The sequence below is a fragment of the Schistocerca nitens genome, chromosome 3, assembly GCF_023898315.1.
Source record: "Schistocerca nitens isolate TAMUIC-IGC-003100 chromosome 3, iqSchNite1.1, whole genome shotgun sequence".
In the NCBI taxonomy this organism is placed as follows: Eukaryota; Metazoa; Arthropoda; class Insecta; order Orthoptera; family Acrididae; genus Schistocerca; species Schistocerca nitens.
Window position 1 is genome coordinate 576179571 of NC_064616.1, and position 12650 is coordinate 576192220.

Genomic DNA, 12650 nt, shown 5'->3' on the forward strand with positions numbered 1-12650 from the left:
TTATCAACGGCTATTAAAACATCATTGTTCAGCATTAATCTTTTTTTCATCCCTATTTGTCAAATCTTGATTCTTACTTCTGTGCCCTTGATTTTTGTAACCATCTTCTGCATAATAGTTTCCCTATCATAAATGCATAGTCATTTATTATTAGTTGTTCAAAAAGCTGCTGATTTCATGTTTTCCATACTTCTAGTTTTTTCATATGACATGAAATCCATATTAATGTAATGTATCAATGACTTGGTTTGTTCACATGTAAAACATATTTATTTCAAACACTGGTGCAATATAAATCTTGTAAGATAGTATCAAAGAACATGAAAAAATTTTTAACACACATATTTAAATATAAATGTGATATGTTGTCTAACATTAAGTAAAATTTGATAGTTACACAAGCCTGACAGAAAACAACACTTCACTTAAGTGTGTAAAAAAATAGCAAAGGTTGCACTTATCCAATACTGCCTCAGAACAACGTACTACTAAGTCTCTCCAACAACACAAGAAATTGATTTGAAATAATCTTTTTTGTAAATGCCATGATTATTTCATTAAGGAAATATAAAACAATAAAATCAAAATCAGTAACATATTAGGTATGGAATCTATCCACCTTTACACAGTTATATTGTAACAAGTTTTATTAACATGATGGCATCACCACAATCCACCCAAAGAAACAAAGTAAACACCATATTTCTAATACAGTGCAAGATAACAATGTTTATTGCACAGAGTGCCAAGCAATTATTGGAAACTGTAACGTGATAAGGTCATCAAATGGATGTTCACAATTCTGTCGTGTAAGCTGTATGCAGATTCCAGGAATAAAGGAACAGAAAACCGTATCATAGTTTTTGACAATTTTATTTAAAAATGAAAATATATATTGATATGACAAGAATTAAATCACTGACTGTATTACATATAGTGATACACAAGCAATTAAGTAATAATTTTCAATTAAATAACTACATCTTCCACCTTAACTCAAACACTTTTCACACAATATCATCATTCATGAAATGCTTAAGTTTTTACATTTAGTCACCCATTTTTTAAATATAATAACACTGCAAATGAGACCTTCATTAACTTTCTTGCAGTTTCATTCATGTGATATGAAATAATCAACAACACTAAATTTTACAGAATATAAAGCTATCAGTGGGTAACATTCAATCCCACCATTAGTACCCGTATTAAGTGACAATGAACTATCTGTGAAACAGGTGTACACCACTCTCTCCTTGCATCCAGTTTCAAATGACAGCTGTTTTACAACAACAAAGAAACTAATAATTTCAGCTAGGAAAGTTACTTATTCCAACTGCAAAATTTAAGCTGTAATGAAGCAGAAGCTTAAACAATGTAGTCCCTGAATGACTGCATTAACAGAGAGAAGTTTGTTTTTTGTTTTTTTATATTTTGTTATTATGTTTTCTAAAGTAACTGAAAGGGAAGATACATTAAAGCATTGTGCCTTCATTCATTGTGTTCTATTGTCATCAATCATATGTTAATCTGAAAAGTAATTGTGATTTGCCCTTCCTGAAACTATGCAATATGATGTAACAATAATTACAAATGCCTTCATGGTGAAACAATGTACAGCAAACTATTTTGTTTGGCACAACATATGGCACTAATAAAATCTATCCTGCAGTTAATTTCATGGCACCTTGATACTAGTGTTTTGTCACAACAACAGTAAAAGTATACTCTTATATTTTTCAGGCATTTGGGAAAATTATGACTTTAATAAGGAAGAAAACAAAACTTGACATCATCTTCAAGAGATATTTGAGCATTAGGAATAACCTAATGGCCACAAATCAATCAAACATAACAGTAATTTCCATCACCAAATTGTCACAGAGAAACGAGAACATGATCTGACAATGCCTCCAAAAAGATTATAATAAGTACATACTCACTTATTACATCTTAAAAATGCTGTATAATCACTTCAAACAATTCAACTCACATATTAAGTATGTTTCTTCTAATTGTTTCTAAGAAATCACATTTGTGCAGCCCAGTACTGACTTTGTTTTATTTTTTATTTATTAATCTGCTAGTTATCAGTTTATGAACTCCATCCGAAAATTATAAACCTGAGCATATTTTGCATGCAAACAAAAATTGACAAGCACTGCACAAACTGTGTCATGGGAGTTGAATATCCTGTGAGCCCTTATTAGTGCTATGTGCTTTTTTAACATATGATATAAGTACTACAGAAAATGGACATGTCTGACAAATGTTTTCATGATACACCTATCAGCACCACTCATCTTATTTGATGGCTTCAGCACAGTGTGTGTGGTGGGGATAGAACTGCTATGTTTGGTCACTCCAATCTCAATCCACATACCTCAAAGAGTTTATCATGGGAATGTTTACACAAGTATTGATCCAAAAATAACTATACGAAATGAGTATCAGAGGGGTATCAAAATGGTCCATGCAGCCCTGCAGAGTGCTGCCTTATGCGTTCCGACTGTCCTTAAAACTGATAGCCTGCATTTTCAGCACAATTTGTAAACTGACACACATTAAATCACAGAAGTTGGCATTACAGTGTGATATAGAAAGCTATTAAAAATATCTCACTGGAATTACCTATTCATTATCTACATTTTCTTAGGTTACTAGACATGTCAGTAGTTAAGTTATTGTTCCTGATCACCTTGCTATTTGTTTTTCTACAATTAAGACATGAAGTGTAAATGCACCACTAGCCTAGACAACATAATAAAGTTTAACTGAGTGCTTACTCTGGCAGGCAATCCTCGTCAGGAAACAGCCACCAGGTGGTGAGAGCATCACACTCTTACTTGTGGCATCAAACACAAGATGGCACTCTGTTCAGTGAAATTTGTGGCAACCTTGCCCAACCGCACGCAGTCCCAAGTTGCTTTCAACTGGCTGGCATCTGTACAATACAGCTGCTTCTGAGATACATGCTACTGTGGAACCGAGTCATCACCCCAAGTGCCTGTGAGTACAACTAGTCAACAGCCCATGTGCAGCATTTATCAGCCACCCCAGACACATTGAAATAAGAACTGTTAGCAACAATAACTGTTTCAATAACACGGAATTTGTCATGAAAAGCTTCTAGGGAATCTTTATCAGAAGTGGTGCTTGCTACTGAGAACATAATTATAAATCTCTCTTAACAGCATAAGTGAATATTTGAAAATTTAAGCACAAAACCCAAATCACATTTTGTTTTTAACTTCATATGACAAGTTCATCCATAGCAGTGATTTTGAGAAAATAATGCAAAATAGATTAAGAAAGGTAGAGGTAAATGTTGGAGAACTTGAAAGTTCATTTCCATCTCAATCAAACTGATCACCAGTAATGCATACCACAAGTAAAACCATGCATCGCTCAGCAAATGTACTGATATTTTGTCTACACCAGTTTACAGTTTTACTTAGACACTTATGGCCCAAAACACGCATTCTTATATCTGCTGTTACTGATTACAGATACAAAGAAACCATTAGTATGGCTTAAAACTATTAAATAGAGCTTTATAGACTCCAATGTTTATGGCACACTTACATGGCATGGTAACTAGAGATTTACAACTACTTAAATGTTCTTCCTGCTCTTTCATTGTGAAGCTCACCAACTCACATGAATCTGAACTAAAAATTAACTATCATATTATTACAAAAAGGGCTCATACTTAAATATGAATTTAATGCAGTTGTATACTTAGGAAGGCAATTATGCTCCACATAATAATCACACTTACATCAACATCATCATCATCACATAACATGAGACTTAGAGAGATGTTTCAGTCCTCTGACAGAGAGAAATTTATAGAGCCAAGGTGGCGTGCTGGATATGATTGATGCCTGCAAAATAAATGTTAAAAACCTATAAGTAAAACATCTTAGATATATACAGTTTATTTTCACAATTCTCCAAAATTACAACTTGTTAAAAAAAATAAAACCCAGTGAGATATCAGGTGTCCTAAATAACAAACACCAAAGCAGGGGAATGTTAGGTACAATTGCGTGCGATGTATGGATGGTGAACAAATCAGACTGAAATTCATATTTTGTTAAAGCTGTTTTTCCCACAAAGATTGCAAACTAGTCATGGCAAGCTGTGTTTATTCTTACTGTAATATGAAGGGATCAGGACATTAAATTTTTAATAAAGAATCAGCAATATAATTTATCACTTCTCTCTCTCTCTCTCTCTCTCTCTCTCTCTCTCTCTCTCTCTCTCGCTCCCCCCCCTCCCTCCCTCTCCCTCACAAACAAACACACACACACACACACACACACACACACACACACACACACACACACACACACACACACGTTTCCAACCATGAACTGAGACCATACATTGGATACTACAATACTGAAACAGATCAATTGTTGGATACTTGAAGAATTTTTTGCTGTGTTCACCGTATGTTTTGAAGTTCAGTTGTTGGAATATACATTATGTAACATTCTCACACAAAGAAATAAACATCTACACTTATACACTCATAAGGATAAGCTTATATTCTTGTGAGTTTATAAAGGAACAAATTGTTTTTGATGAACTGCAATTACAAACTGTTTGGGAATATGAATAGACATACAAAAAACATTTTGGCAGTCAATTTAGCTGTGGCTTATACTTGATTTACTTCTGTGATGACTACATCATGTGTAATAAACTGAAAAAACCGCCCAAATTATTACAAAACACAAATCGATACATAATCTGATGAAACATCTAGCTTGAAAACTTACATAATTATATGTTACGATCTTTTGATAATTTATACCTATTAGAAAACTTAGAAAATGGATTATACACAATGCATTTTGAATCATGCTGGAGCTATTGTGTTGGGTTATAACTAGGTTTATCATATTTTTTGGGCCCAACCCAGGATATATTGTTGTTGTTGTGGTCTTCAGTCCTGAGACTGGTTTGATGCAGCTCTCCATGCTACTCTATCCTGTGCAAGCTTCTTCATCTCCCAGTACCTACTGCAACCTATATCCTTCTGAATCTGCTTAGTGTATTCATCTCTTGGTCTCCCCCTACGATTTTTACCCTCCACGCTGCCCTCCAATGCTAAATTTGTGATCCCTTGATGCCTCAAAACATGTCCTACCAACCGATCCCTTCTTCTAGTCAAGTTGTGCCACAAACTGCTCTTCTCCCCAATCCTATTCAATACCTCCTCATTAGTTACGTGATCTACCCACCTTATCTTCAGCATTCTTCGTAGCACCACATTTCGAAAGCTTCTATTCTCTTCTTGTCCAAACTGGTTATCATCCATGTTTCACTTCCATACATGGCTACACTCCATACAAATACTTTCAGAAACGACTTCCTGACACTTAAATCTATACTCGATGTTAACAAATTTCTCTTCTTCAGAAACGATTTCCTTGCCATTGCCAGTCTACATTTTATATCCTCTCTACTTCGACCATCATCAGTTATTTTACTCCCTAAATAGCAAAACTCCTTTACTACTTTAAGTGTCTCATTTCCTAATCTAATCCCCTCAGCCACACCTGATTTAATTTGACTACATTCCATTATCCTCGTTTTGCTTTTGTTGATGTTCATCTTATATCCTCCTTTCAAGACACTGTCCATTCCGTTCAACTGCTCTTCCAAGTCCTTTGCTGTCTCTGACAGAATTACAATGTCATCGGCGAACCTCAAAGTTTTTACTTCTTCTCCATGAATTTTAATACCTACTCCGAATTTTTCTTTTGTTTCCTTTACTGCTTGCTCAATATACAGATTGAATAACATTGGGGAGAGGCTACAACCCTGTCTCACTCCTTTCCCAACCACTGCTTCCCTTTCATGCCCCTCGACTCTTACAACTGCCATCTGGTTTCTGTACAAATTGTAAATAGCCTTTCGCTCCCTGTATTTTACCCCTGCCACCTTCAGAATTTGAAAGAGAGTATTCCAGTTAACGTTGTCAAAAGCTTTCTCTAAGTCTACAAGTGCTAGAAACGTAGGTTTGCCTTTTCTTAATCTTTCTTCTAAGATAAGTTGTAAGGTTAGTATTGCCTCACGTGTTCCAACATTTCTACGGAATCCAAACTGATCTTCCCAAAGGTCCGCTTCTACCAGTTTTTCCATTCGTCTGTAAAGAATTCGCGTTAGTATTTTGCAGCTGTGACTTATTAAACTGATAGTTTGGTAATTTTCACATCTGTCAACACCTGCTTTCTTTGGGATTGGAATTATTATATTCTTCTTGAAGTCTGTGGGTATTTCGCATGTCTCATACATCTTGCTCACCAGATGGTAGAGTTTTGTCATGACTGGCTCTCCCAAGGCCATCAGTAGTTCTAATGGAATGTTGTCTACTCCTGGGGCCTTGTTTCGACTCAGGTCTTTCAGTGCTCTGTCAAACTCTTCACACAGTATCTTATCTCCCATTTCATCTTCATCTACATCCTCTTCCATTTCCATAATATTGTCCTCAAGTACATCGCCCTTGTATAAACCCTCTATATACTCCTTCCCCCTTTCTGCCTTCCCTTCTTTGCTTAGAACTGGGTTGCCATCTGAGCTCTTGATATTCATACAAGTGGTTCTCTTCTCTCCAAAGGTCTCTTTAATTTTCCTTAGGCAGTATCTATCTTACCCCTAGTGAGACAAGCCTCTATATTACCAGGATATATTACCATATTTTTTTGGTCCAACCCATGTTTGAAATTACTTCAAAGTATTAACAGTTTACTGAAAGATTAAATTTTATTTACTCAGCTGTATTTTTCACTAGGCATGACTTTTCAGAAATGGTTTGCGTACAATGTGGACTGAACAGTCAGTTTCTAAAATATGTCTATCTATATCATTCTATACTTTTCTGAACACATTTTCATGTCCCTTTCTCTTTACACCACCAAAATTACTGTTAGTGTTATCAGTAGTATAACAAATCAATTTTTCTTCTTCTTTTTTTCATACTGCAAAAGACACCAAGTCAAGATTTGAGCAGTTTAACCTGTTACTCAATCGAAAATTTAAAAATTTAGCTTGAATTCCCTACTCAAGACAGAAGTATCTTTAAAAAAATCTAAATAAGCTTTACTTCACTTCCTCTTGAGGTTCTGTTGAATCTGAGTTTGTCTGGCAATGTGTTATGAAAATGTAGCCTCTTTAGTAGCACGTTCCAGATCACAATTCGCATTTTTGGCTTTAAATAAATATCATATGTTTGGTGAAGCTGTAGCAGTAATAGCACTCCTATGTTTAGCTGTTTTCACATGGTCTTTAGTGTCACCCTGTCCTTTACGTTCAACAGAAAATTTTCCAGTACAAAGTGTGCAATAAACTTTTTCATTGTTATTGTCATTACACAATCTCAAAAATTTGTATTCCTGTTGGAAATTAACAACAAACACACACCATCTTTTGCCCATTGCTAAACAATGAGACACAAAAGAAATGGAGATAAAATGGTCCAAAAACATGCAGACAAGTTACTTTGCATACAAAAACAACATAAACACACTGCCCTTTGTTGTCTTGCCAAATGACTAACAATAAGTGAAAAATTGTGGTGGAAATGGTAACTATGCCTCCCCATCAATGCCAGTACTTGCTCCAAGGTCGGCCGAGAGACGCTCGGCTGTAATAGAATGTTTAAAAACATGATGTCGAACATAAAGGTCTACAATTAAAAAAATCATTGCCAGTCATAAAATTCTTAAACCAACAACATTTTTGCAACCCTAGACATTACTCCAGACAGCACTAAACAACTGGATCGTCCTGGCTACTCCCAAATGTACTGTAAGGCTAGTTATAACCCAATTATTAAATACGTAAATTGCATCTATCTCAAATCCAAATTTTATAACACAGTTAACGCATATAAAAAGTGACACTAGCATAATATTTGGATTTTTGTGACACTGAAAACATAAAATCTGGAAAGTGACCATCAAAGAAAAGCAAATATTAAAGTGTTTCAAAACAACTGGCCAAATCAGAATAGGAAGACTAAATCATATTTCCATAGTTATTGATCATTATGAAGAACTGGAGACATCATGTGAAAACTACTGATATATTTTCATAATTACCATAAATATGATCAATTATTAGTGATCTTTGAAAAGAGATTAAAATGTAATAGTTATATTGATCTTCGACAAGTGCACCATGGTTAGCACTAAGAACCAGGAAGGATACAAGCTGATGTGATATGCTAGTAGACTGATTAGTTGTTTAAATGCCCCTTTCTTTAGTCGTGCAATTGAACTAGCCACCTCCTCATATGTAAATGGATTGACTACCCTTTCAGTTTCATATTCTTGTTCCATTTCAGTTTGAATGTCAGTACGTATCCCTAGGTCAGTATTTCTGTCATTGTCAGGAAGGAGTTCTGCAGCAAGAATTCTGCAGTACCCCTTCAGCCTTGTGTCAGTGTGCCACCATCTTGTGTCAGGGTAGCCAAAACCAATGGGCTTTTGACCTTTTCTGTCAAAATTTTATAAGGGGCTCCCCATGTATTGTCTTGTAACTGTCACTGTATATAGGTGTCCTATTGCCTTTTTTTGGTCTTGAGTATAGTAGTCCTACATCATTCTTTAGTCTCTCTGTATGTTTGCAGTCTAACCAGTCTTTCCCTAGCATTGTTTGCCCGCTGATAATATTTACATGTTTGTCGTGTTCTTTTCCTTAGTTCCAAAAGTTCACGAGTCCAATGCATTTTTATGCATGGTTTTGAAGTTTTGTTTATGTGTCGTATTGACCTTAATTGTGCATTTTGTATTAACTCTCTCAGTTTATGTATATTATAGTCTACACTACCAGTAATGTCTGATAGCAGGTAGTTCGAGATTATCTGTCGCAGACTATCCCAGTCTGCTTTATTCAAGAGAAATGTATTATATGTTGTTGTCTCTTCTACATTACAAGTTTGGATGTTAATCGTGATGACATTGTGATCACTTTGAGTGTAATCTTCGTGAACTGTCCAATCTATTGCAAATCTCAGTGTGTTATTGTTTACTACAGATATATCTATATTACTGTGATGTCCAGTATGTGTACAACAATTCGATGGTTGTCCACCCATGTTTAGAATATGCAGGTTGTTTTCATATATTGTATCATTGACTATCCTACCTCTTTCATTTGTTTCGTTTGAGTGCCATAACACTGATCTAGAGTTTATGTCTGCACAAATGAGTAAGTTTTTGTGTATTGAATATTGTGCCACATTTGCAATCAGTTGCGTATATGGATAAATGTCATCTGAATATTGGGCATACAGTGAGGATATGATCCATTTTGTATAGCCCCATTTAAGTTCCACTGTGACTAAGTTCTTTTTACTATATTGGCTTACTTTGGTTACAATGATATTTCTGTTTAGTACAATAAATGCCATCGGAGTGAAGTCACCAGTCAGGGTGATGGTTCCAGGTGGAAGGTGTATGAGCTACCCAGCCCTGGAGTATGGTTCCTGGAGACATTCAGCACTCACTAACATACTCCTACAGGCATTCAGCTGCATTACTCTCATAGTAAACATCTAGTAAAGATGTAGTCATTGGGCAAGCATTTGTTATGGTCAAAGTAAATTCTACCATGAGCATGAACTAAATCTTTGTAAATTTTCTCTAAATTTAACTTCCAGAATGATGTATACACACCTTTTGTTAGCAACTCTTCTACTGCTTTCACATCAGTAGGTATATTTTCTGATCACAAAAGTATCCTATCTGTCTGTTCTGTTGTTGGGAAACAGATTTTATCACCCTGTGGATGGGTTAGCCTAACAAGCAGTCTCTGTGTTGTCTGTAGGTTCTCTTTGTTCTCCATCCTAGTTAACTGAAGATTTTCCTCTAGTTTGTTGTAATCTATCATGGGGTAAGAAAGGGGCATTTCAACTTGTGTACTTTTACTTACACTTGATTTGGACTGGAATTGATATAACTCAGGTGTAGTTGAGGTCATTGTACACGTAGTTGTATCCTGTACCCTCACCTCCTCCACACTTGTCTGTAAGTAACCTCCTGAATCGAATTTTACTGGCTTAATACTATCCTTGCACCTAGTTGTATCATATTTGTATTTAACTTCTTTTTTAGATGGGTCTACTACGGATTTATTTTCATTTACAGATGGCTTATGTATTAAGTGATCACTAAAGTTATTGGGTGTGCACTGTAATTGATTAGTCCATTCTGAACTTACAATGTCATCATAATCAAGAACATAATTACCCATAAAATTGTTCTTATGACTGCATGTAGCCATGCACTCATAGGCAGATAGTTCCTCTGCTATAGTTTGAACTTTATTTATAATGCTTGACTCTGTCAATGACTGCATGGTCATATCATCTATATAATCAGTAACTTCAGGAAATTTTGACTTAATTTCTTCTGTTGAAGATGTAAGTGAAGTGGTGTCCACTCTGTGTAATGATTTGTGTTCCTTTTGTTGTTTCCATGCAGTGGCTCTTCACCATGCATGCATCCTTGTAGAGGGTGATTTGTATTTCTTTCTATATTCTTGAGTTGTACTCTCTTTCAGATTATTATGTATTTCATCCTACTCATTCTTCAAATAGGTGTCCTTGGTGGAGCATCAACATGACAGTGATGTTCATTTTTTTGTTCAATTTTGTGCATGTGCTTACATTTCCAACATCACACACATACATGCATGCATATTTGTGTGTGTGTAATTTCTCTGAACTTGAGTGTGTGAATCATAGTGCTGTTTATCAGATGGCTGGCAGCTGGGACCCATGCATGTTGCATTCATTGTGCAATGTGCTGTGGTTATGCTTTAAGGTAATTTATGTGCAATAATGTCTGCTGACTCGAAAGAAAGTACATTGAAATTTATAGATGATTACAGACAAAAAGATTGTTTGAATACAAATTTGATATGTGATGTCCTGAGCATTAAATATTCTATAAAAAGTCTCTGACCACATTACTGTAAATAATAATTCTTAAAGTAAGAAAATGGAAGAGGGAGAAGAAAAAGAAGAAATAGTTTAAAAATTTATGAAAACTGCAGGCAAATATTCATATAATGCAACTTAATACCACAAGAACTGAGGAGCCTGATATCTGAAGAAAAAGTATGGGATATGTGAAGCTCCTATAATCTGCCAGAAACTGAAATTAAGGAGACTGATGATGCAGATAATACAAAACTGGGAAACACTAACTTCATTCTAGTGGATGCTGTGGTCTGTGACATTCTGGAATTTGTTAAGTCCGAGAGTGTTAATCTAGGTATAATCTTTTTTGACTGAAGTTTTATAAAATAAAATTCAAATCATGTATTGAAAGTCAATTAAATTTCACACAATGACTGAGAATGTCCTGTAAGTATTTCTCAGTTTCTGGAATAATCACTGACATGATTTGTTTCAAAATGTGAAATAAGCAGCTCAAACTGATATATAAGTTTGGTAAATAAATTGCGAGTAACCAGCTAACAACATATTATTGACAGCCTCTATCACTGCAGTTTCCCAAGCAGAAAATGTAAAATCTGGTTGTGATCTCTTGAAATCAAACAAAACATTGCAGTCACTTCATATATCTCATATCTCTATTATTCACATATTTTTCACCCATATTCATCTTAGTGTTTTCTTTTTCTGTCACCTTTCATCACAATAAATGCAGCACAAACTGCCGAGCAAAGGAGGGGATACATAGCAGATTGCTTGAGCAGTGAGGCTGTGTGTGGACACAAGAACACATGTGTACTTGGATTATTTCAATTAATTTTTGTGCATGCAGTTTTCTTCCTGTGCGTAAACAATTGTGTACAAGGAAAGGGCAATCATGAAGACATACCTTTAGGGTCATGATCTCAACAACAGAGATCTAGACAGAGCCCTTAAAAGCGTCTACTTCAAATCCTCTTTGACCACTCCATAATGTTACGTATTTATGAGGAGCCATTAGCATGAAACTGTTGCAGTTAAACTTAATGAACAGCACAATGACAGCTACAGATATCAAAAGACTGTAGGAGGGACTGAGAGTGGACTCAGTATGCCTCCAAGAACTTCACATCCATGTTAGACAATTGAAGTGTATTTGCTAGGGCCATCACAGGGTAGCCTAAAGCCTTCACAGTAGTTGTAGTAAGCAATCTGAATTGGACTATCCTGAAGGTTTCCAATCTTTGACCAACACACACAGTCACACTTGAAGTAGCAGGGGGTCATGGTATGTTGACACTATCATTGGTGTATGCTCGGTTCTAACACGAAGTATGAAATTATCTAGAGGATATTGGTAGAGCTGCTGGCAATGATATGAGGCACAATTTACTAATAATGTCAAATATAAATGCATGATCAGTGTCCTGCCATTGTGATCACAATGAAGAATATGGAAGATTGGTACAAGGTATGCTAGAAGAAAATAATGATCCGTACATTTGGAAATAGATCTGGTCAAGCACCAGCCTATGAACTCAGGGCAGGAGAGTAAAGCAACATCAATACTACTGTTTGGAAGGGTTGCATGAGATCAGCAATTGGTTGGCGTTACAAGGGCTTATTTCAACTAATTCTTGTGCATGTGCTTTTGTTTCCATGTGTCAGCAATTGTGCACAAGGAAAGAGC

At 35.6% G+C, this 12650-nt stretch overlaps 1 protein-coding gene across 1 annotated transcript in view; it reads right to left on the bottom strand.

The window, feature by feature from the left end:
• Window positions 1–290: 290 nt before the first annotated feature.
• Window positions 291–12650, bottom strand: part of LOC126248487 (hydroxysteroid dehydrogenase-like protein 1) — a 123162-nt gene continuing 110802 nt past the window's right edge. Inside the window, exon 6 of the mRNA XM_049949512.1 lies at window positions 291–3887. Within this exon, the coding sequence (XP_049805469.1) occupies window positions 3798–3887 (90 nt within the window). The 3' untranslated portion in view covers window positions 291–3797. The remainder of the gene's footprint in view (window positions 3888–12650) is intronic.